Source organism: Podarcis pityusensis (assembly GCF_964106645.2).
Source record: "Podarcis pityusensis genome assembly, chromosome: 8".
Lineage (NCBI taxonomy): Eukaryota > Metazoa > Chordata > Lepidosauria > Squamata > Lacertidae > Podarcis > Podarcis pityusensis.
Window position 1 is genome coordinate 89,461,585 of NC_138033.1, and position 26,473 is coordinate 89,488,057.

Sequence of the window (26,473 nt, forward strand, 5' to 3'; positions counted from 1 at the left end):
CCAACCACCGTGTCTTGCTGTCATCCTCATGGGACTTATCATCAAGATTCTGCAGCTGCTGGCAAAAAAGGTTAGCACAAGATTTTTCATTTTATCACCTTAAAATGATATAAAACATTTTAAATATTCACATTGCCTTCTGCCTAGGCTTTATCTCCCTTTTTTACTTAGAAGATTATTAATAGTAAAGTTAATCTCTCCGTATGTGAACACGAATGTGACCTGCTGTGATGAGGGAGAGATCATTTAATTCTGACTGACCCAGTTAGAATTGGAGTGTTCCATCTGTGAATGCTCTTATATTACCGTATTTTTCGCTCCATGGGACACACTTTTTCCCTCTTAAAAACTAAGGGGAAAAGTCTGTGCATCCTATGGAGCGAATTCAGGGGGGAGGCAGGCAGGAAAAGCCCCCAAGAGCCGCACACAAGCTTCACACAGCTCTTGCAGGCTTTTCCCCAGGAAGGAGAAGGGACTGACGTGGCCAGTCAGTCCCTTCTCCCTCCTCGTAGAAAAGCCCGCAGGAGCTGCGCACTCCTTAAAGGGTGCTCAGCTCCTGTGGGCTTTTGCGGTAGGTGGGGGAATTGCCATAGCCGCGCGCAGCCTCTCCAGCCGGGAGAGGCTGCGCAAGGCTAAAGAGGAAGCCAAGGCAGCGAGCGGGATGGATCGCGCTGGCTGCCTTGGCTTCTTTAGCCACGCTTCTTTAGCCGCGCTGAAGAGGTTTAGCTCCTGGCTGGAGAGGTTGCGCGGCTATGGCAGAAGCCAAGACAGCCAGCGGGATGGATCCCGTTCGCTGTCTTGGCTTCTTTGCTCTTTGGGGCTGGAGGGGGAACCCAGGCTTCCCCCACAGCCCCGAGAAGCTCTGGGAGAAGCGGACAGACTGCACGCAGCCTGTCTGCTGCTCTTTGAGGCTGGGGGGGGGGTAATATTTTTTTTCTTGATTTCCCCATCTAAAAACTAGGTGCGTCTTGTGGTCCGGTGCGTCCTATAGAGAGAAAAATATGGTAAATTTCTCTGCATCTGCATATCTGTTTCTGCCCAAGCAAACACACACAGAGAGAGACACTACATAGCTGAACAAGCTCATCTTTAAGCCACAGCTTCATCCCAATCTATGCACAGTCCCCTCTGATAATTGTACCCTATCACTGGGTTCCCTGTCAGTTTGGGGACTGCAAACTTAAGTGATAGTATACTTTGCATGTGTGAAAACAGCCATCATAGCTCAGTCACCTCTGACAGAGCTATTTCTTGAACTTAGCAGCAGTGTAGTGGTAAAAGTTCAAAGTACAAAGAAACATAACAGACAGCTATTAATGTTTAATTGTTTTTAATTATTGGGGTTTTTCTTAAGTTTTTAGCTGGTTCTATTTTATCTCTGAGCCATCTTGAGTCCCTGCCAAAGATAGCAAAAGGTATAGCCAAGTAACTTCTACTCAGGGTAGAGCCATTGAAATTAATGGACCTAAGTTAACCATGCCTATTCATTTCAGTGGCTCGTCTCTGAACAGGACTAGCATTGGATACAACCCAACATACCAAATTAATGGGATCAGCTGACAGCCAGAGAAAAGTGAGCTGGCAAAGGGTGAGGTAGGAATTGGCATGCTGGACTTTGGCTGGAGAGACCTGGGTTCACACACCTGGTCAGTCGAGGGGGGTGGTTCATGGTATGACCTTGTACCAGTCCCTGAATGCAGCTGCATCCACTGGGAATTACAGGATTCAAGAGGCCTTCCTTTCAACTCTCACTCATTGCAAGGGGGCCTTAGGCAAGACAAATATTTCAGCCTCAGCTTCCTATGATTTCTCTACAGCAAGGCAAGAAATGTGGTTTAGAGGATGGGGATATGTAGTCACGGCAGCAGTCTGCTCACTGCATATAAGTCAACTTGCTTATGTGAATTGCTTCTTTGGGAGCACAAAGGTTCCTTGTGACCTTGCACCTTAGCCAGTCCTAACCACAGTCCAGGCTATGGGGAGAGACTGTAGCTCTGTAGCAGAGTGTGTGTTTTACATGCAGAATGTCCCACTTTATCCTTGGTATCTCCAGGTAAAAAGACCAGGTAGTATGTGCTGTGAAAGCAGGCAATATTGGAATAGATGAACAGATAATCTAATCTGGAATAAGGCAGCTTCCTACTGCCCAGCATGGTGGGTGCTTGTGGCTCAAATGCAAAACAGGCAGAATCCAGGTCAGAAGTCCAGATCACACAAAGAGTAGACAGGACCTCGGAGAGTTCTAAAGGGTCCTGCTACAAGAGTTGTAGAATTTGACAGTGGAATTTGCTGCCAAGGAGTGTGGTGGAGTCTCCTTCTTTGGAGGTCTTTAAGCAGAGGCTTGACAACCATATGTCAGGAGTGCTCTGATGGTGTTTCCTGCTTGGCAGGGGGTTGGACTCGAAGGCCCTTGTGGTCTCTTCCAACTCTATGATTCTATGAAGAGTTGCTGAGGATGCTGTCTCTGCTGGGTGGTAGATCCAACTGAAGCCAGGAGGAGATGGCTGGCAAGCACTCCAGGTCTCTGGGTCATTTCTGAATGTTGCTCTTCAATCTCTAGAATAACTTTGTTGTAACTTTACCCAAGAGTTTTTTCTTCCACTGGGTGTGCAGTGGCAATCCCCATGCAACTCTAAGTAAAGGTAAAGGGACCCCTGACCATTAGGTCCAGTCGTGACTGACTCTGGGGTTGCGGCGCTCAACTCGCTTTATTGGCCGAGGGAGCCAGCATACAGCTTCCGGGTCATGTGGCCAGCATGACTAAGCCGCTTCTGGCAAACCATAGCAGCGCACGGAAATGCCGTTTACCTTCCCGCCGGAGCGGTACCTATTTATCTACTTGCACTTTGACGTGCTTTCGAACTGCTAGGTGGGCAGGAGCAGGGACCAAGCAATGGGAGCTCACCCCGTCGCGGGGATTCAAACCGCCAATCTTCTGATCGGCAAGTCCTAGGCTTTGTGGTTTAACCCACAGCGCCACCTGCTCCCCTCCTTTTAGGTGAATCTAAATTCCACCTCCTCCTCTTTACTGCTGGCATTATTGGTCTAATTTTAAAATTAACAGTGAACTGCTCAAGAGCATCAGATGCCACAATAAATTTACGAACAAATTGAGAGCAGCCTCAATTTGCAATCTTGTGAAATTTTGTTTATTACACCAAGTGCTAGTTGTGATGTAACACATTAAAATCCAGATTGACCTTCCAAGAGACTTTTCAAGTTCATAAATTTAGACTCTGCTTTTGAAAGGAACTGGAAGGGAGGACGACCATTTATAAGACAAGATGCAGCTGTGCAAAACAAGATAGACCAATAAATCAAGCTGAATTCTCTCCAACATGATTGTCTCTATCATCAACAGGTATTTGAGAGGCTTTTACTGGAAGACAAGTTATGCTATGATCAGTTTGTTAGAATTCCTACTCCATGATTGCAGTCATGGGATTTTTGTCTATCACATGATGGTGTATGTTTTGACTCCACAGAGTGGGAAGTGACGGAGACAGGATGTTTGTGTTACTGTGTTCTATTGTCCTTTGTTCCTTCTCTTTGCTGTCTGATGCTAGAGAGAGAGAGAGAGCCATGTTGCAGTGCTCCGTGTATGTAAATAAAGTAGATTAGCCAAAATGCGGAGTTGCTGAGGTCTGTCATGCAAGCTGCAAAGACTCTGCGGATCCCTAAGTGTGCCAATGTCTGTTGTCATCAGTCGCTGTGATGTTCGGGCAGAAGAAAGCTTATGGAGCTCCTGAACAAACGACCAGGAGGGAGAGAACATGCCAGTTGGGCATGTGTCTCTGCCAGGATCCTACTCGAGAGTAGGATGAGCTCCTGACAACAGTCTTGGGCCCAGGGATCAGGGCCACAGACCCAGTGCCAGCAGAGGAAGAACCGAGGACTGTTTTGTCCCGGTTGGAGTCTCCTGGAACCAGCAGCGTGAGGCAAGTCTCTTCAGAGACGGAAGCGGGGAAAGCTGCAAGGAGATAGTGAGTAAAGCCTGTGCCTAATAGCAAAAGTAAAAGGCAAGCCGGCAGAAGAAGGCTTGATTTATAGCCATCTGATAAGAACAGCTTGGACTAAGCTGCAGAATGGACCTTTTGGAGGGGTAAAAAAAAAAATCCGAAGTCCCTGAGTTACATAGAGGGAATGCCTGATGCGGCAGGTCTTTGCCGAGAAAGTAGCCTTGATTTATGTGCCACAGAAGGGAGGACATACCCCGATGCTTATGAAGCTGGATTCGTGCAGCGGCAAGCTTTGCCAAGGCAATAGCTGTTTGTGAAACATCAGCTATGGGGGAGGGAGCAATTTCCCCCCATGCTGCGTTGAAGTAGCAGGCATGAACTTTGAGAAGACAGGATTCTTCTGATTCTCCCTGTGAGTTTGGGAATGTGGGGGAGCAGTGATTTTGTTCCCAAAGCTGCAAAAGCAGTTTGATGCTGTGTCTGATGCCAACAGCCAGAGTGTGTGATCAGCAGGAATTTCATCTGCAACACACTTGGACATTCCAAGATGGCGACAGGCTATCTAGGATGCCAGAGAAGTTTGGAGAGGTGGACTTTGCTGTCTCCAATGCCCACATTATATGGGAGGCAATGGTTCCTGAAAGCAAAAGCTCCAGTTGTGTTTGGAGGCGTTTTAGAGGAAAATTGCATTGTTTCCTGTTCGGGGAGAGGACTCTCCAGAATGGAAGGAGAAGAAGGGGAACTGACTGTGACATCATCGCAACCATCACTGCAACCAGTGGAAAGCAGTGGAAAGCACACCGTCTCCACCAAGGAGGAGACAGGGGACTCCCCTGAGAAGGAGGCTAGTTCACCAACACAGGAGCCAGATATATGGAGAAATGTGACTCAAAGAAGTAGGAGGCCCAGGGTTCGCTCTGATTGTTTAGAAATACACAATCGCTTTGAGGTCCTCTCCCTTAGCATGGAAGATGAAGACCAGACTCCATTTGAGGATCTCTCCCTCATTACAGTCGATCAGGTATATGAAGACGAGCAGCAAAGTCAGTCCTCAGGGAATGTGCAGGGGACCTTGGAACGGACAGCTCACGGAAGAACCCCGACCAAACCTAAGAGGAGGCGTGTTGTGGTGATAGGGGATTCCCTACTGAGGGGAACAGAAGCAGTGATCTGTGGGCCTGACAAGATGTCTCGGGAAGTGTGCTGTCTCCCCGGGGCTAAGATCCAAGATGTAACTGAACGACTGCAAGGAATCATAAAACCCACTGACAAATACCCCTTCCTCTTGGTTCATGTGGGAACCAATGACACTGCAAGCAATAGCCTCCAGAAGATCAAAAGAGACTACGAGGCTCTGGGCAGGAAACTGAAGCAATTAAATGCACAAATTGTCATCTCATCTGTCCTCCCAGTTGAACGACGTGGCCCAGGGAGAGAGGGAAAAATAGTGGAAGTGAACAGCTGGCTTCGCAAATGGTGTAAACAGGAACGGTTTGGATTCTTAGATCACGGACTGCAGTTTCTTGAAGATGGACTTCTGGCAAGCGATGGGCTGCACCTCACAACGGTTGGGAGGAATGTTTTTGCCAAAAATCTCAGAAACCTCATCAGGAGGGCTTTAAACTGACTAATGTGGGGGAGGGAGACAGTGCTCCTGAAGGTAGGAGTCTATCAATTGATGAAGATGATCATCCAAATGTCATAGACCAAATGGAGCAAACAGCACGCAGACCTAGTGGTGGGAGGAAAAAATCCTTAACTAAGAGACACGGGGGAATGATTAATGGACTTCAATGTCTGTACACTAATGTGCAAAGCATGGGAAATAAACAAGATGAGCTTGAGCTCTTGGTACAGCAAACTAAATATGACATAATAGGCATCACTGAAACCTGGTGGGCTAAGTCCCACGATTGGAATGTAATAATGGAGGGATACAATCTATTTCAGAGAAACAGACCAGACAAGAAAGGAGGAGGAGTGGCGTTATATGTCAGGGATGTGTATACCTGTGAAGAGATCCAAGATTTAGAACCTCAAAGCCAAAGTGAGAGCATTTGGGTCAAAATTAAGAGAGAGAAGAATAACAGTGACCTCATTGTGGGAGTTTACTATAGATCCCCAAACGGAGGACATAGATGATGCCTTCCTAGAACAGATGGCCAAGCATGCAAAAGGAAGGGAGACAGTAGTAATGGGGGACTTCAATTACCCTGATATTTGTTGGATGTCAAACTCAGCCAAGAGCATAAGGTCAAACAGATTCCTCACTGGCCTTGCAGACAACTTCATTGTCCAGAAAGTGGGAGAAGCAACAAGAGGAACAGCCATTTTAGATCTGGTCCTAACCAATGTTGATGACCTGGTTAGTGGGGTAGAAGTGGAAGGATCATTAGGCGCGAGTGATCATGCTCTTCTGAAGTTTACTATACAGCGGAAAGGAGCAGCCAAGCATACTAGGACTCAATTTCTTGACTTTAAGAAAGCCGACTTCATAAAACTTAGGGAAGTGCTGGGTGAGATCCCATGGACAGTAATACTAAAAGGAAAGGGAGTTCATGATGGCTGGGAGTTTGTTAAGAGGGAGATAGTAAAAGCACAACTTCAGGCAATACCAGTGAGACGGAAACATGGAAGGTGCCTAAAGAAGCCAGGGTGGCTATCTAAAGAACTTTTAACTGAGTTAAGATTAAAAAAGGATGTGTACAAAAAATGGAAAAGGGGGGAAACCACCAAAGAGGAATTCAAACAAATAGCCAGCACGTGTAGACACAAAGTCAGAAAAGCTAAAGCACAGAATGAACTCAGGCTTGCTAGAGAGGTTAAAAGCAACAAAAATGGCTTTTATGGGTATGTTCGTAGCAAAAGGAAGAACAAAGAAACAGTGGGGTCACTCAGAGGAGAAGATGGTGAAATGCAAACAGGGGACACAGAAAGGGCTGAACTCCTCAATGCCTTCTTTGCCTCAGTCTTCTCCGATAAAGAAAACAATGCCCGACCTGAAGAATTTGGAGCAAATGATTCAGCAGAGGAAACACAGCCCAGAATAACTAAGGAGATAGTACAAGAATACTTGGCTAGTCTAGATGTATTCAAGTCTCCAGGGCCAGATGAACTGCATCCAAGAGTATTAAAAGAACTGGCAGATGTGATCTCAGAACCACTGGCAGTCATCTTTGAGAATTCCTGGAGAACAGGCGAAGTCCCGGCAGACTGGAGGAGGGCAAATGTTGTCCCTATTTTCAAAAAGGGGGAAAGAGAGGACCCAAATAATTACCGCCCAGTCAGTCTGACATCAATAACAGGGAAGATTCTGGAGCAGATCATTAAGCAAACAGTCTGTGAGCACCTAGAAAGGAATGCTGTGATCACCAATAGTCAGCATGGATTTCTGAAAAATAAGTCATGTCAGACTAACCTGATCTCGTTTTTTGACAGAATTACAAGCCTGGTAGATGAAGGAAACGCAGTGGATGTAGCCTACCTTGATTTCAGCAAGGCATTTGACAAGGTGCCCCATGATATTCTTGTAAAGAAGCTGGTAAAATGCGGTCTTGACTATGCTACCACTCAGTGGATTTGTAACTGGCTGACTGACCGAACCCAAAGGGTGCTCATCAATGGTTCCTCTTCATCCTGGAGAAGAGTGACTAGTGGAGTGCCACAGGGTTCTGTCTTGGGCCCGGTCTTATTCAACATCTTTATCAACGACTTGGATGATGGACTCAAGGGCATCCTGATCAAATTTGCAGATGACACCAAACTGGGAGGGGTGGCTAACACCCCAGAGGACAGGATCACACTTCAAAACGACCTTGACAGATTAGAGAACTGGGCCAAAACAAACAAGATGAATTTTAACAGGGAGAAATGTAAAGTATTGCACTTGGGCAAAAAAAATGAGAGGCACAAATACAAGATGGGTGACACCTGGCTTGAGAGCAGTACACGTGAAAAGGATCTAGGAGTCTTGGTTGACCACAAACTTGACATGAGCCAACAGTGTGACGCGGCAGCTAAAAAAGCCAATGCAATTCTGGGCTGCATCAATGGGAGTATAGCATCTAGATCAAGGGAAGTAATAGTGCCACTGTATTCTGCTCTGGCCAGACCTCACCTGGAGTACTGTGTCCAGTTCTGGGCACCACAGTTCAAGAAGGACACTGACAAACTGGAACGTGTCCAGAGGAGGGCAACCAAAATGGTCAAAGGCCTGGAAACGATGCCTTATGAGGAACCGCTAAGGGAGCTGGGCATGTTTAGCCTGGAGAAGAGGAGGTTAAGGGGTGATATGATAGCCATGTTCAAATATATAAAAGGATGTCACATAGAGGAGGGAGAAAGGTTGTTTTCTGCTGCTCCAGAGAAGCGGACATGGAGCAATGGATCCAAACTACAAGAAAGAAGATTCCACCTAAACATTAGGAAGAACTTCCTGACAGTAAGAGCTGTTCGACAGTGGAATTTGCTGCCAAGGAGTGTGGTGGAGTCTCCTTCTTTGGAGGTATTTAAGCAGAGGCTTGACAACCATATGTCAGGAGTGCTCTGATGGTGTTTCCTGCTTGGCAGGGGGTTGGACTCGATGGCCCTTGTGGTCTCTTCCAACTCTATGACTCTATCATTCTATGAAAGTTTGTCCTGTGAGAATTTTGGACAGATTCCAAAAGCCAGGAAGGTTTGCAGCATTTCTGACAGGTGACATGAAGTAAGGCCAGAGATACAGAGCTTCAGTGCAGAGATGGTGACTAACTGTTCCAGGGCAGAGGTGCAAGAATCTCTTGTGCTAGAATCTGAAGCGAAAGCACACCTTTGTGGAAGATGGAACTGGTTCACCAGGTGTACGCCATAGAAGGATTCGATCCACCAGTTGAGTGGAGATTCGTTGGGGGTACATAGCACCTGGATCGTAGAACTGAAAAGCTGTAACGCTGTAATGTCTAACATGTTTTTCATTCCAGGTCAAGAAGCCCAGCTGGTGCAGCGTGGCTGTTCTGTTTATGGCAACAAACAGAGTGAAACAACCCAGAAGAGCGAAAGCGACATTTTACATTGTGATGTTTATTGTGTAAATGGCTTGTTCTTGCTATGTTATAATGTTAACATAGGGGATGGTGGAATGGTTCAAGAGACATGTAATGTTTTGTCTGTTAACCATGTTTTTCATGCAGGTTGTAAGCATGAAGCTCCCAGATTGCTGCTGTCTGACATGAAATGGTCAGATGTACCAGTGCTCAGGACAAAGCAAAAGGGGGAAGCAATATGGGTATTTTACAAAAGCACCCTATTGGTGATGATGACAGTAAAAAGGCAAACCCGGAAAAAGCCAGGATGCCAATGTTTGGATCTGACATGTGGGTTCCAAAGTCACAGAGCGATATGCTCGGCAAACATAGTTTGCAAGGTCTTTCCCTGGATTCAGACAGTTTCTGATGGGAAATGTGACAAGATAAACCCGGAAAAAGCCAGGATGCCAATGGATGGGTCTGACATGTGGGTTGAGACATCACGAGGCAGGGAGCATAGATTCTTCCTGTGGTATGGAGGCTTGTACAGAGTACTAAAGCCTCATACCAAGCGATTTTACTCACTGGGGATGTTGAGTGCAGAGCAGAGTGGGGGGGGGGAATGTGTGTATTTTCCTAGGCTACCCCATTGCCCCATAGATACTAAGTCTGTTGCTGTTATAAACAGCAGGTGCACTGAGGTGAGTTCCACTGATACAGTGGAGGAGATGCGCCAGGTGCGCAGATCAGGAGGAGCTACGAAGGGTGAGAAGCCAACCAGGTATGCTCAGGAGTTTGCTAACACAGCTGTTGCAGATTTAGCTGTGGCTAGTGGCTCGACACAGGTCTTGAAACCCAGAGTCTTGAAAGGGGTACAGGGTTTGTCCTCAAGGTATGGGAAACCACGCCCAAAGGCTGTAAGGGTAGACACTGTTTCGTCAGAGAGGCAAGAAATTAAGTGTGTCAATGTCTGTTGGCATCGGTCGCTGTGATGTTCGGGCAGAAGAAAGCTTATGGAGCTCCCGAACGATCGACCAGGAAGGAGTGAACATGTCAGTCGGGCACATGTCTCTGCCAGGGTCCTACTCAAGAGTAGGATGAGCTCCTGACACAGTTTTGATGGCTGAAGTTGTGCAGGAACATGTACATCAGCTGGTAAATGAATGTTCACTGCAGCTAAGATTGTCATTGGTGTCATCATACAGTGTGGGGGAGGGGGAGCACAAACAGGTTCTTAAATAATGTGCCCAGGGGGACAAGTTGTGTTTTCTTTTGTTGAATGTGCCTTTGTTTTGAAGATGTGTGGAACTTGATTTCTAGGAGAACGGGGGAACGTAACAAGGGAAAATGATAACAAATAACTTTGAAGAGATGGAAAAGCTTAAGCATGGGAAATTATATAAAGAAACAGAAAAACTGGAGATATAGTTATCATTACTAATATCATGGTTTGGAAGAATATTGGTGATTAAATATACATTGCCGAAATATTATTTTTAATTATAAGTGTCCCTCTATTAGTGTCACCACTGATGTTGGTAAAATGTCAGAAACTGATATTACATTTCAAACATAGTAGGTTATTAAATTAAATAATGGTTCTCAAACAATAGAATTCTAGAAGCAGAAGAATTATGATAAAAAGGAAATTCAAAAATTTGTTGTGGTACAAAGGTTTCTCAGAAAACATTTTGTGAAAAGTACTCTATTCATTATAAAATGTTTCACATGGAATTAAAAACCAGATTTGTCCAGGATGATCATCGTTAACTACACTATGTCATAATGATTTTTTTGACCCCTATAAACCATATATCATAAAGACACCACAATCTCCACTCCACTCCAAAAGGAAATATGGACCCTCGGAAAGCGCCTGGAACCCCTGGAATCTGGCACTACTCAGAGATGGGAGTGGAAGGCAACAATATTTTTGCTTCTGCTTTATCCTTTATAGTGTCTAATCCTGTATTCAGCTGGGACTGCCTCCATCCATTTTCAAACAGGGGAATTAAATAATCTGTGTTGAGTTTTTATTTTCAGAATGAAACCTGCTTGTGAAAAAGTAGCTTTCAGTGGCATAAAATATGCAATAGGTCTAGATTTGTGTTTTGATTAGGTAGAGAAAATAACAAAATCTCAGCATGCACTCAATGAGCCTGTGTGAGTGACCACCCCCACATGTGGCCCCTGCAGCAAAAACTGTTCTCAGCCATCAAATGAGAAGTCCTTTGCACTGTTGAGCATTTAACCTTGCTTCCTCCCTAGTTCCTCACCTCTTGCTTTATAAGGAAGCTAAATAATTGGTGCATCTAACTCCCCTTAATGTGAGACATAGGTGTGTGTTTTAAAATCCTAAAGCTTGTAAGGGAGAGGAGGTAGGGGGAAGGAGAACATTACTGAATATTACAATATAAATCCTGTTGAGACATTACAAATCCCCACATGGTCTGAGATGCATTTCAGATGACTCAACCAGCAGGGGATGGATAATCAAATATGCCTCTACAAAGAAATAAACTATACAACAGAGACTATCAAGGAACTGGAGGTATGCATGAGGCATATTTGAGAGTGTGCATGAAAAATAAACAGAAGCATCTCAGACTCATTATGCGCCTGAAATTTGCCAGAGGCTGAGGCCCTGCTATATTGCGGAGAGGATTTGGTAGGGGAGGTTTGCAGGGAGACTGCAGGAGAAGGGGAAGAGGGCTGGAATCTGGAATTAAGCAGCCAGACACTTTGACATCTCCCACCCACACTCCTGGGGTAGCAGAGGAGGAGATGTTAAGACGACATGAGATATGCTCTTTTGGGTGAATGTGCCTGTATTAATCCTGAAGCACTGAGGACAGAGGCCAAATTCTAGGGTAATTTAGAGCTGAGCTGAAGCTTTTGGAAACAAAGGGGAGGGAGCATGAAGGAAAGGAGGAAGAAATTGGCGGAGGACCAGGACGAAAAAATGTTTTAAAATTCAGGGTTAGGAGATTTACTTAGACAAGTGATGATGGCACCAGCTTGCTCCCCCGCCCCTTCTTCTTTTGTTTGAACTTAATCGCTCTGCTGCTGTAAAGTAATGATGGCTAACTGCATGCTATTTCCAGTATCAGAGCAGGCATGCATTTGAATATGATTTCTTGGGAATCACAAGTGGAAAGAGTCCTAGTGTGCTCAAGTTTGACTTGCAGGCTTCCCATAGACCACTGGTTAGCCACTGTGAGACGGCATCCGCTGGTGGTGCAGCTGCTGCTGCCTCCACTATAGCTGGGTCTCTGCAAGGCCATCATGCACTGGAATGGCAATGGGAGCTGCAGGTGCCTTCCCAGGATCGGTGGCCAACTAGAATGAAATATTGCGGGGGCCCAGGTAAGCCCCACCCCACAAAATCAATCACATTATATGGTGCATGCACACTATTTGAATGGCAATGCCCATCAACTTTGCAGGGGTCCGACTCTTTGTGACCCCATGGACCAGAGCACGCCAGGCACTTCTGTCTTCCACTGCCTCCCGCAGTTTGGTCAAACTCATGCTGATAGCTTCGAGAACACTATCCAACCATCTCGTCCTCTGTCGTCCCCTTCTCCTTGTGCCCTCCATCTTTCCCAACATCAGGGTCTTTTCCAGGGAGTCTTCTCTTCTCATGAGATGGCCAAAGTATTGGAGCCTCAGCTTCAGGATCTGTCCTTCCAGTGAGCACTCAGGGCTGATTTCCTTAAGAATGGATAGGTTTGATCTTCTTGCAGTCCATGGGACTCTCAAGAGTCTCCTCCAGCACCATAATTCAAAAGCATCAATTCTTCGGCGATCAGCCTTCTTTATGGTCCAGCTCTCACTTCCATACTGGGAAAACCATAGCTTTAACTATACGGACCTTTGTTGGCAAGGTGATGTCTCTGCTTTTTAAGACGCTGTCTAGGTTTGTCATTGCTTTTCTCCCAAGAAGCAGGCATCTTTTAATTTCATGGCTGCTGTCACCATCTGCAGTGATCATGGAGCCCAAGAAAGTAAAATTTCTCACTGCCTCTATTTCTTCCCCTTCTATTTGCCAGTAGGTGATGGGACCAGTGGCCATGATCTTCGTTTTTTTGATGTTGAGCTTCAGACCATATTTTGCGCTCTCCTCTTTCACCCACATTCAAAGGTTCTTTATTTCCTCCTCACTTTCTGCCATCAAGGTTGTGTCATCTGCATATCTGAGGTTGTTGATATTTCTTCCGGCAATCTTAATTCCGGCTAGGGATTCATCCAGCCCAGCCTTTCGCATGATGAATTCTGCATATAAGTTAAATAAGCAGGGAGACAATATACAGCCTTGTCGTACTCCTTTCCATATCCATGTTGTTCCATATCCAGTTCTAACTGTAGCTTCTTGTCCCACATAGAGATTTCTCAGGAGACAGATGAGGTGATCAGGCACTCCCATTTCTTTAAGAACTTGCCATAGTTTGCTGTGGTCAACACAGTCAAAGGCTTTTGCATAGTCAATGAAGCAGAAGTAGATGTCTTTCTGGAACTTTCTAGCTTTCTCCATAATCCAGAGCATGTTTGCAATTTGGTCTCTGGTTCCTCTGCCTCTTCTAAATCCAGCTTGCACTTCTGGGAGTTCTCAGTCCACATACTGCTTGAGCCTACCTTGTAGAATTTTAAGCATAACCTTGCTAGCGTGTGAAATGAGTGCAATTGTGCGGTAGTTGGAGCATTCTTTGGCACTGCCCTTCTTTGGGATTGGGATGTAGACTGATCTTCTCCAATCCTCTGGCCACTGCTGAGTTTTCCAAACTTGCTGGCATATTGAGTGTAGCACCTTAACAGCATCATCTTTTAAAATTTTAAATAGTTCAGCTGGAATACCATCACTTCCACTGGCCTTGTTATTAGCAGTGCTTTCTAAGGCCCATTTGACTTCACTCTTCAGGATGTCTGGCTCAAGGTCAGCAACCACACTACCTGGGGTATACGAGTCATCCATTTCTTTCTGGTATAGTTCCTCTGTGTATTCTTGCCACCTCTTCTTGATGTCTTCTGCTTCTGTTAGGTCCTTTCCACTTTTGTCTTTTATTATGGCAATCTTTGTACGAAATGTTCCTTTCATATCTCCAATTTTCTTGAACAGATCTCTGGTTTTTCCCATTCTATTGTTTTCCTCTATTTCTTTGCATTGCTCGTTTAAGAAGGCCTTCTTGTCTTTCCTATTTTTTGGAAATCTGCATTCAATTTCCTGTATCTTTCACTATCTCCCTTGCATTTTGCTTGCCTTCTCTCCCCCGCTATTTGTAAGGCCTCGTTGGACAGCCACTTTGCTTTCTTGCATTTCCTTTTAATTGGGATGGTTTTAGTTGCTGCCTCCTGTATAATGTTACGAGCCTCCATCCATAGTTCTTCAGACACTCTGTCCACCAAATCTAAATCCTTAAACCTGTTCCTCACTTCCACTGCGTATTCATAAGGGATTTGACATAGATTGTATCTTACCGGCCCAGTGGTTTTTCCTACTTTCTTCAGTTTAAGCTTGAATTTTGCTATAAGAAGCTGATGATCTGAGCCACAGTCAGCTCCAGGTCTTGTTTTTGCTGACTGTATAGAGCTTCTCCATCTTTGGCTGCAGAGAATATAATCAATCTGATTTCGATGCTGCCCATCTGGTGATGTCCATGTGTAGAGTCGTCTCTTGTGTTGTTGGAAAAGTGTGTCACTGATTTTAGCTTTCGCTAATTCTTCCAAAATCTATAACAATATCTTTGTACCAGGCAAAAACATTCCTCTTCTCCCAGGCTTCTGGCTAATTAGACAATAAAAGGTAAAGGGATCCCTGACCATTAGGTCCAGTAGTGACCGACTGTGAGGTTGCGGCGCTCATCTCGCTTTATTGGCCGAGGGAGCCGGCATTTGTCCGCAGACAGCTTGTGGCCAGCATGACCAAGCTGCTTCTGGCGAACCAGAGCAGTGCACGGAAAAGCCGTTTACCTTCCCGCCGAAGCAGTACCTATTTATCTACTTGCCCTTTGATGTGCTTTTGAACTGCTAGGTTGGCAGGAGCAGGGACCAAGCAACGGGAGCTCACCCCGTCACGGGGATTCGAACCGCCGACCTTCTGATTGGCAAGTCCTAGGCTCTGTGGTTTAACCCACAGCGCCACCTGCGTCCCTTCAATTAGACAATCTGTGGCCTATTAAAATGGGGGTGGGGTTAATTGTTTCTGTTTGTTACTATGGTATGTATTTTTGTCTTTTTTATATATCTAAACTGTCCTGTGATCCTCAGATGAAGGGTAGTTTAGACATTTAATACAGAATAATAAATAAATAATATGCCACACAGCCAGAGACAAGCAAGGAAGTGAGGGCTTCTCTACACTTCCTCTCATCCCAATGCTTTTCCATGGGGAAAACCACTCTCCAGCGCTCAGTCAAAGCAAACAGCAATTCAGGTTTTCTCCAGTTTGCTGTGATTTAGCACTGAGAAGTGGGTTTTCCTTGGGAAATAAGATATATATCCACTCATCTTGACTAAGCTGGCTGAGCACTGGCTAAACCATGATGGGAGATTTATGCCAGCATACAGTGGTACCTCTAGTTGCAAATTTAATTCATTCTGGAGGTCTGTTCTTAACCTGAAACTGTTCTTAACTAGAGGCGTGCTTTTGCTAATGGGGCCTCTTGTTGTCGCTGCGCCGCTGGCACACCATTTCCGTTCTCATCCTGTGGCAAGAGTTACTCAAGGTAACTCTTCCAGGTTAGCGGAGTTTGTAACCTGAAGCATTTGTAACCTGAGGTGTTTGTAACTCGAGGTAGCACTGTATCTCCAGCTCAGCTGGGTTTGGAGACTTATGCTGGCATAGCCCAGCTGAGACAGAGATCGACTGGATCCTAATATGCTCAGCCCAGTAGATCTGAGCTCAGAATTGGGCACTTAGACCTTCTTTTTTACCCTAATGGAAGAGATAAATGGTGGAAATGCAACAACTGCCTGAACATTAAAGCTCATGTTAAATTATTAAATGCAGTAGGACAGAAATTCTGACTTTTTAAATCTACAGAGAGATGACTAAAACAGTGCGTTACCTGCAGAAAACTTTAGAACAGTTTTGCATCCGTGTTTTGAGTATTCATGCCTAAAAGATGCCCATAGGCTCTATTTACTGCAATTCAGCAATTCACAGAATACACACAAGCTCCAGGGTCCTCTGAGTCATCTGAGACAAACCTTTAGATTAAGAAACATGTGTGTAAGCCCACCTCACACTCCTGGGCAGAGTATTAACAATCACTTTTAAGGACCATTGATTCCAACAAGAGACTCAAGCAAAAGGTGTTAAAGTGTTCAACTCAGGCTGGATGATATGCATTGCATAAGTGTGTATGCAGGCATGTTTTGCAAATTAAAAATTGACCTTCTTTGCTGTACAAAATTGATCCTATAAACATTGACCCAGCTTGCTAAATCTATTTGGTGAACAAGGGAACCATTTGCCAACTGTGAAAACTTCCATTCACGGGGATAGGAATATGGTGCATTATGTGCCAACAAAATTCTGATCCAAAGAGATAATAAACCCCACATACTGTGATCAACATGCCTTGTTCCCTTTCCTCCCCACCTTGTCTAAAAGCATTGTCTAAAAGGACAGGCAGAGGCTGTCCCAGGTTTCTTTCAGACAATGGACATTCCCAGCCCTGCCTGGAGATGTCAGAAACTGAACCTGGGACCTTCTGCAAGCAAAGCAGGTGCTTTGCCCCTGAATCACATCCCTTCCTTCCTCATGGTGAACTCATTGAGGAAATAACTTTCCTTTTTTCATTTTCTAGTTTAATTATTATTAGTATATCGGATGATATTGAGCCCGGTTCAAGATTCTCTGCAAGGCCCTTAACAGCTTGGTCACTGGATAACTCAGAGGCCTGCTCATCCCTTGTACCCTGAGGTCTTCAGGGAAGTCCTCCATGGCTCAAATGCAGACTCACATCCACTAGGAGCCGCCTGCTCAGTATTAGGGGCCTAATTATATGGAACTCCAAGTTGAGGTCAGACAGGCTCCCTCCTTGCTGAATTTCTGCTACCTATTGAATACTTCTTTTTTAAAATTCCAGCAGGCATTTTAATTGAATTCTGAACTTACTATTTTAACTGATTTTTATTAACATGGTTACTTTTACACCATAGAAATGTTTATATTTGTTTGGAGCAAGGACTGGGAAGGCCAAATAGGGCAGTTTGGGCTCCAACTCTCATCCCTGCCAGCATAGTGGCACCAAATTGGCAAAGGCTGCATCCATGCTGCCGGGTGGAAGAATGTAAGGCCTTCCCCCTCGCACATTTTACCAATCCAGTGACAGCCACAGATTTACTAGTGCTAGACTGAAATATCTGACCCATTGATTTATTTCAATTGTGTGGGGGCTAAAACTGCTGAAGAATAATAAAAAAAGGAACAAATTTCAGGGACAACACAATCCAGTAACTTTGGGAGTGGCAGTTTTCTATCCTTTCCTCCCTAACAAAGCCAAGTTATTGGGGGGGGGGCAGCTCGCACAAGGTAATTAGAGGCTGATTATGGGGAGTAAATCAGTCTCCCTCATCTCTCCAGGGGGGAGAGATGCAGTTTTTACCCGCTGTTGCCATAAATCACCCCCGAGTTCGGAAGAAGGAGGGGGTGAGGCACTGGGTGTACAACCCTCGGTGAGTTTCGGAACTCCTCCGAAGCTACTTCCAGGAGCGAAACTAGTTGCGTTACTTAAAAGGAAAAAAATTGGAGAAAGATAACGCACATGCTTCAAGAGAGGCAGGAGGTTTTTATCTGCTAACAATTTTGCCACTGAAATGAAGAAGATTGAGACGGAAGATTACATCAAAGTACTACAGATAAGCTGGTATGTGGAATGGAATGCAACGGAACTGATGGGGGGGATGACTTTTTATTAATTTTGCTCTATGTGATTAACTAATAACCCTCCCTCTTAGAAGATCCGTCACAACAACTAATTGGCAAATGGGACTAAAAATGAACTGTGTGGGAATAATATGAATTTAAAGGTTTTACTCTGTAAAGGATTTGGAAAGAAGAAAGGCTCTCTTTGTGACGCAGTAAGAATTGAGATTTGATGCGGAAAGATAGACCTGTGTTGCAGGAGGTTTGGTCTTGGGGAGGGCGAGCCGAAGATTTATTAGTTCGATGAGATTGTGAACTGGAAGGGGCAGCCCTCCTGGAAAAAGACTAATTTACGATGCAACAGGTCGGGAAAGTTAACGAGCGAGCTTTTAGACTGCATTTCATCGGAACGACAAGATGGCGATTGCTTGCTCGAGCGGAAATGCCTGGACTATTGGATGAGAGTGATTTACGAGAGAGCAGTACAAAGTCCACACAGAAATACAAATAAGACTGTTTTTTTCAACCCATTTGCAGAGCAACTTGTGTTTTTTTTGTTTTTCTTTTTTAATGATATTTATTAAAATTTCCAATAAAAAGAACACATCAATAGAAAGTTAAAAATAAAAAAGAAATACACAATTCAAAAATACACAATACATAATCCATAAAAAAACAAAAAACAGAAGACAAAAAAGAAAACAATTAAAAACAATACCACCTTTTCATCTCCATTTTTAAATTTACTTATTTTCTGGACCTCCTCGTACCTCCCTCTTTTGTATTCCAGTTCAAATTGTTTGTCCAGCAATTTCTTTCCCTCTTTTTTAATCCCAATCTTTAATCTTAATATAATATAACATTAAATTTTACCTCTTAAAAACCAAATTTCCATTTCCTTTAACTTTTTTAATCCTAATCCTTAATCTTAATCTATATATAACTTTAAATCCTGTACAGCTGGAAGCCACTTATTTTTAATCCAACATCACTCTAACATTCTTTAATTTTGCAATGTTTCTGCAGATAGTCTTTGAATTTCTTCCAATTTTCCTCCACCGACTCTTCTCCCTGGTCACGGATTCTGCCAGTCATTTCCGCCAGTTCCATATAGTCCATCAGTTTCATCTGCCATTTCTCCAGTGTGGGAAGCTCTTGTGTCTTCCAATACTTTGCGATGAGTATTCTTGCTGCTGTTGTTGCATACATAAAGAAAGTTCTATCCTTTTTTAACACCGTTTGGCCGACTATGCCCAGGAGAAAGGCCTCTGGTTTCTTGAGGAAGGTATATTTAAATACCTTTTTTAATTCATTATATATCATTTCCCAGAAAGCCTTAATCTTTGGGCACGACCACCAAAGGTGAAAAAGTGTACCTTCAGTTTCTTTACATTTCCAACATTTATTATCGGGCAAATGATAGATTTTTGCAAGCTTGACTGGAGTTATGTACCACCTGTACATCATTTTCATAATATTCTCTCTTAGGGCATTACATGCCGTAAATTTCATACCTGTGGTCCATAACTGTTCCCAGTCAGCGAACATAATGTTGTGTCCAACGTCTTGTGCCCATTTAATCATAGCAGATTTTACCGTTTCATCCTGAGTGTTCCATTTCAGCAGCAAGTTATACATTCTTGACAAATTCTTAGTTTTGGGTTCTAACAGTTCAGTTTCTAATTTTGATTTTTCCACCTGGAAGCCAATTTTCTTGTCCAATTTAAATGCCTCCATTATCTGAAAATAATGAAGCCAGTCTCGCACTTTGTTTTTTAATTTTTCAAAACTCTGCAATTTCAGTCTATCTCCATCTTGTTCCAAAATTTCCCAATATTTCGGCCATTTGACCTCCATATTGAGCTTTTTCAAGGCTTTCGCTTCCATTGGTGACAGCCACCTTGGGGTTTTATTTTCTAATAGATCCTTATATCTTATCCAAACATTAAACAGCGCTTTCCTGACAATATGATTTTTAAATGCTTTATGTGCTTTGACCTTCTCATACCACAGATATGCATGCCATCCAAATACATTGTTAAAACCTTCTAGGTCCAAAATGTCAGTGTTTTCAAGAAGCAGCCATTCTTTCAACCAGCAAAAAGCTGCTGATTCATAATAAAGTTTAAGGTCTGGCAGGGCAAATCCACCTCTTTCCTTTGCATCTGTTAATATTTTAAATTTTATTCTGGGCTTCTTGCCCTGCCAGACAAATCTAGAAATATCTTTCTGCCACCTCTTGAAACAATCCATTTTGTCCACAATTTGCAAAGTTTGAAACAAAAACAACATTCTAGGCAATACATTCATTTTTATCGCAGCAATACGGCCCAGCAGTAAAAGCTTCAAATTTGACCAAATTTCTAAATCTTTTTTCACTTCAGCCCAACATTTTTCATAATTATCTTTAAATAAATTCCCATTTTTTGCTGTCATGTTGATCCCCAGGTATTTCACTTTTTTGACCACAGTCAGGCCTGTCTCATTCTGAAACCTCTCTCTTTCAATCGGTGTTAAATTTTTCTCTAAAACCTTAGTTTTTAACATTCAAGTTAAACCCTGCAACTTGACCAAATTCTTGAATCAGTTCTAAAACCCTTTTGGTACTAGATTCTGGCTCCTGTAAGGTCAATACTAAATCATCTGCAAATGCTCTCAGTTTGTACTGTTTGGCTCCGACCTGTATACCTTTAACCAACCGGTCCCTTCTAATCATATTCAGCAGAACCTCCAGGACCGAAATAAAAAGAAGTGGGGAAATTGGGCAACCTTGTCGTGTCCCTTTTTCAATTTTGAGTTCTTCCGTAACCACATTATTTACAATTAATTTAGCCTTTTGTTCTGAATAAATTGCACTTATACCATTCTCAAAGCCTTGGCCTACCCCCATGCCCTGTAGATTCTTCTTCATAAAGTTCCAGGAAATGTTGTCAAAGGCTTTTTCCACATCCACGAATATTAAAACTGCTTTAGTGTTTATGTTCACTTCTAGTTTTTCCAGAATATCAATTATATTCCTCAAATTGTCAGACAGATGTCTTCCTGGGAGGAAGCCCGCTTGGGCTTTATGAATCTCTCCCATCAACACTTTTTTAAATCTCTTGGCCAAAATGTCAGCAAAAATTTTGTAATCCACATTAAGTAATGATATAGGGCAGTAGTTCTTAAGCTGTGTCTTTTCAGTCTCTGTTTTCGGTACAAGTGTAATATATGCTTCTTTCCATGACTCTGGTGCTCTTTTCCCCTCCATTATTTCATTACAGACCTCTTTCAAAGGTTGTATTAACCATTCTTTCAAGGATCTATAGTATCTAGAAGTCAAACCGTCTGGTCCTGGAGATTTACCCAATTGCATATTTTGAATGGCACCTTCTATTTCCTATTCAGTTATTTTGTAATTCAAAATTAGTTTATTTTCTTGAGATATTTTTTGTAATCCATTTGTTTTCAAAAATTGATCTAAGTCTGTTTCTTTCAATGGCCCTTGGGTATATAATCGTTTAAAGTACCTCTGGAAACAATTTCTAATCTCTGCGGGGTTCTGTATATTTCTTCCTTCCACTTCTAAGTTCGTGACTGTATTTAGTTTTTGTCTCTTTTTCATTTGCCAAGCCAACAATTTACCACATTTGTTAGCCGACTCAAATGTCTTTTGTCTCATTTGTTTAATTTTCCATTCTATTTCCTGATTCATCATTTTCATATATTGTACTTGATATAATTTTAACTCTCTCAAAATCTCTTGAGATTTTGGATTTACTCTTAGCCTTTTTTCACTTTCCTTTATTTTATCCAATATCTTATCCTTCTTCTCATTTTGAGTTCTTTTCTTTACTGCGTTCTGTTGTATTAAGAACCCTCTCATAACCGCCTTACTTGCGTCCCAGATTACTCTTTTCTCCACATTGGTGCTCAAATTTATCTCAAAATAGTCTCTCAAAGTTTTTTGGGTCTTCTTAAGTACTTCATCTCTAAATAAGGTGTCATTCATCTTCCATCTAAAGGAGCCAGTTGGTGTTAATCTCATTTCCATCTTGACAGCATTATGATCGGAACAAGTTTTCGGGCAGATTTCCACCTTTCTTGTCTTTAGTGCCATTCCTCTAGTTATCCAAATTTGGTCAATTCTTGTCCATGTCATTTTGGCTTCAGAAAAGAAGGTTCCCTCTTTAGCCATGGGGTTTCTTATTCTCCAAATACCAACTAAGTCCAAGTTGTCTGTCATGTCAAAAAAGGTTTTCGGTAGTCTACCGTCCTTAGTGACTACCTGTTTTTGTGCCTTGTCCATATATGTAGATACCACTCCATTCATGTCTCTCATCAAAATCATGTTGTAATCCAAATGGTCCATCAGGGTCTCGTGCAACTTCTTAAAAAATTCAGATTTCCCATCATTTGATGCGTAGATTCCTACTATCAAAAATTTTTCTCCTTGTGTTTGAATTTCAATTGCCACAAATCTTCCTTGGTCATCTTTAAAAACAAATTTCGGTGATAGTCTGTCCTTTGCATAAATCACAACCCCTCTTTTTTTAACTTATCCGATGAAATAAACTCCTGACCAAGTCTTTTATTTATCAACAATTTCCTGTGTAATCTTGTTATATGTGTTTCTTGTAGACAAATCAAATCCAATTGTTCCTTTTTTAATAAGTGAAACACTGATTTCCTTTTCTGAGGGGAATTTAGACCATGACAGTTCCAGGTTAATAGTTGCAGGGCCATGATGTAATTATTTTGGTTCTCCTCCAACGGCACCTAGTGCCTGTTCCTGTTCCGTCGGTGGTATCAGATTTTTCAAGCGGTCTTTTAGTTCCAGAGATAGTCCTGGTATATCTAAAGCTTCTCTTGCAGCTGTTCTTAACTCTCCTGTGACTTTCTTTTGTAGGTCTTCTCCGTGGTCTCTCCAGAATTTATCTTTGTCGTCTTCTGATCTTATTTTCCTCTTTTTTCCTTTGTAGGTAAAAGATAGGCCTTGAGGAAATTCCCACCTGAAGTTGATTCTATTACTTTTCAACAAAGTAACCAGGTCTTTATACAGATAGGTAGCCGTGTTGGTCTGCCATAGTCAAAATAAAAAAAATCCTTCCAGTAGCACCTTTAAGACCAACTAAGTTAGTTCTTGGTATGAGCTTTCGTGTGCAAGCACACTTCTTCAGATACACTGAAACAGAAGTTGCCAGATCCTTCTATATAGTGAGAAGGTGGGGAGGGGTATTACAGGTCTTTATAGTTAGATCTGAGATCCAGAAGGTGTTTCGGAATGTCCTTAAATATCTCCACTCTTGTCTGATGTATTTCCAGTGTCTTCTGGAAATGCAAACCCAGGATCTTGTCCCTCTCTTCTTTTGTTCGAAGAGTAATCAAACAGTCTCTCACCTTCTTTTCTCCTCTTTTTCCAAGTCTAAAGGCATTCACTATTTTGAAACTATCCTTTGCCAATTCTGGATTCCAAAAATCTAAGAATTCCTGCGTAAGAAATTCAGCTAAATTGTCCTTCTCCACTTCAGGTACTGCTCTGACCCTTAAATTCACTTGTTTTTCTTTCAACTCAATCATAGACAGGGTTAACTTATGATCTTCAAGTTGTTTATGTAACGGTGGTATCTTCTCTTGAACCTCTTTAACCTCTGTAACAGACGCTGTAGCAATTTCTTTGGCCTCTTCGGCAATCTGACGTGTTGAGGCCGATTCCTCTAATAATTTCTGAATAGTCTCTGTATTGGTATTTACTTTCTGGCCCAAATTATTTAAACTTACTGTATTTTGATTAATACTTGTTGTATTCTGATTAATACTTGTTGTATTTTGATCAATCTTGTCTGATGCCTCTGCTACTTGTTTGCTTATTTTGTCCAAAGATTCATTAATTTTAGCCAAAACCTGAGCAAAGGCGTCATCACTTGCCATACCTTTAGTTTTAGGTTGTGCCGATGGGGCTGCTGTTGGAACCCCAGAGGGGCCAGGGGTCGAAGCTCTTCTTTGTAATCCACCGTCTGTTCGCAGTACTTTGCCTGACCTTGTTGCTTGTAACGACTCTAATTTCTCTTTCCCATCTGCCATCCCCCTCTAGATAAAACTCAAGGTCAGTCACACAGTTAAATCAGAATTGTTTTGAAGTGGAAAGTTCTAAGAGGACAGTGTGGGAAAATCCTCAGGCCAGCTGCAATTGCAATTGTAGCTAATTGTAACAAGTCCAAATTCCACTAGGGGGACACTGTAACAGTCATAAAATTCTTAAATGCTTTGCTTCCTCTTTAAGTCCCCCCAGTTCATCAGAAAGATAACAATCTATCTTAAACAGTTACTTTAAGACCAGGAGATACTTATCCACAATATTGTATCCAAATTGTATTTCCAGTGCAGGACTAGCTGTCAAAGTACCGTATTTTTCGCACCATAGGGCGCACCCAGTTTTTTTGGGGGGAAATAAAGGGAAAAAATTATCCCCCCCCCCAGGCGCGGGGCTGGGGCGGGGGAAGCTCGAGCTTCCCCCGACCCCAGCCCCCAAACAGGCAGCTCTCTGCAAGCCGCGGGAGCGCTCCCGCTGCTTGCGAAGAGGTGCGCGAAGCCTGGGCGCGCTGCTCTCAGCGCGCGCAGGCTTTGGCATGCTGGCAGCTCTCCGCAAGCAGCGGGACCGCTCCCGCTGCTTGCGGAGAGGTGCGCGAAGCCTGGGCGCGCTGCTCTCAGCGCGCGCAGGCTTCGGCATGCTGGCAGCTCCCCGCAAGCAGCGGGAGCGGCCCCGCTGCTTGCGGAGAGGTGCGCGAAGCCTGGGCGCGCTGCTCTCAGCGCGCGCAGGCTTCGGCATGCTGGCAGCTCTCCGCAAGCAGCGGGACCGCTCCCGCTGCTTGCGGAGAGGTGCGCGAAGCCTGGGCGCGCTGCTCTCAGCGCGCGCAGGCTTCGGCATGCTGGCAGCTCTCCGCAAGCAGCGGGACCGCTCCCACTGCTTGCGGAGAGGTGCGCGAAGCCTGGGCGCGCTGCTCTCAGCGCGCGCAGGCTTTGGCATGCTGGCAGCTCTCCGCAAGCAGCGGGACCGCTCCCGCTGCTTGCGGAGAGGTGTGCGAAGCCTGGAGAGCGTGAGGGGTCGGTGCGCACCGACCCCTCTCGCTCTCCAGGCTTCAGCGAAAGCCTGCATTCGCACCATAGGACACACACACATTTCCCCTTCATTTTTGGAGGGGAAAAAGTGCGTCCTATGGTGCGAAAAATACGGTATGTTTAAGACAGTACCTTTTCTCCAGCTTTTAATTGTCTCTGGGAATCCGTTCCCAAGGGATTGAGCGGTGGTTTTTAACTTCTTTGTCTCACCTCTTCTTAGAGAAATAACAATCAAAGTTCCCCCCCCCTCTTCCCTCAAGTTGAGGGAGAAAAGTCCTGGTTAGATGATTGGATTAAAGTCCTTTTATGCGTCTTTTCAAAGCTTCCACTTTCAAGTTCAATGCTTTGTTTTATCTACAAGAGTGGGAGGCAGACTTCCTTTTTATACCTCTCCGCTTTCGGCCAGATTCCCTTCCAATTTGTACAGTTCCTTAATTGCATAAAATCCTAGTCACGGATCGTTGATTTTCAAAGCCAAATTTCCAAGAAAGAAAGGCAGCGCTCTCCGGTCACAGCTGCGCGGCTTCACTCCACGGATGAAGCAAACGACTCTCAGCACAGCGCTCCTTCCCCCGTTCCGTTCCGGAACCCTTTGCCGGGCTCCTTCACGGATTGGGGGGGCGCCAAACATGCCCACTGAGTCCCAGGTTCACAGGCTTCCCCCGCCTGTGATTTCAAGGGTCCCCCGCTACGCCGAAGCGGGATCCGACCCTATTTTCCGTGGAGCAATTCCCTCCGATTAGAGGGAATCCGCCATTAACCGATGGCGCCACCTCCAGAAGTCTCCCATTTGCAGAGCAACTTGGAGGTGAATGAAAAGGAAAATGAGCAACGACAAGGATTAAGAAGAGGGGACTGGATATATCATTCTTAATATGAAAGCAGCAGAAATATTCGAGGATTGGACTCCTGCCGATCAAGAAGCATGGGTACCCCCCACAAAAAAATATAATTTGGAAAACAATTGGATTACATGATATGTATTGATATAATTTGGATTAATTGGTTTGATGTGTTTAATTTGGTAATATGAAACTTAATAAAAATTATTTAAAAAAACAAAAACAAAGCCAAGTTATGTCATCGCATAGCACCGTTCCCTTTCTGAGGAAAATTTTAGGAGCACAGTTTAGGAGTATCACCAAGCGAAACATTTGTTGTTAATGGGGAAACAGTGGAAAACCCAGCCTCTGGAAGTCAACAGTGTTCACCCCTGAAAGTCACTGATTCTGGAAATGTACTTCTAGAAGAGTAATGGGATGCAACAGTTAGTCAGAAATATCCAGTAACCATCTTGGGTGAACATATCCAGTGCAGACGAAACTGGCAGATGCCAGCACCATAAGCACCCCTATTTAAAAGACAACAAACCATGCTTATTTCTGATTATACAGAGGTGTGTGTTTGTGTCTCCCTGCACAAAGAATATCCTCCATTAAGCCTCCAGGAGTGCATTTGGATCGAAACCTGTGATTTTACAACAAAACACAAAAGCAGACACAGGGGAAATCTGTTATTTCTTTTTCCCACCAAAAGTGATAAAT

The 26,473-nt window shown here is 43.8% G+C and overlaps 1 protein-coding gene across 4 annotated transcripts in view; it reads left to right on the forward strand.

The window, feature by feature from the left end:
• Positions 1–26,473, forward strand: part of ZMAT4 (zinc finger matrin-type 4) — a 237,808-nt gene that overhangs the window by 185,168 nt on the left and 26,167 nt on the right. The window contains exon 5 of one of the 4 annotated variants that reach the window (XM_081016453.1): positions 9,128–10,599. The exons of 2 other annotated variants lie outside the window; for them this stretch is intronic. In XM_081016453.1, the coding sequence (XP_080872579.1) occupies positions 9,128–9,954 (827 nt within the window). In that variant the 3' untranslated portion in view covers positions 9,955–10,599. Of the gene's footprint in view, positions 1–9,127; positions 10,600–26,473 lie in introns of those variants that run through there. One more of the 4 variants, XM_081016452.1, reaches the window with a different exon arrangement.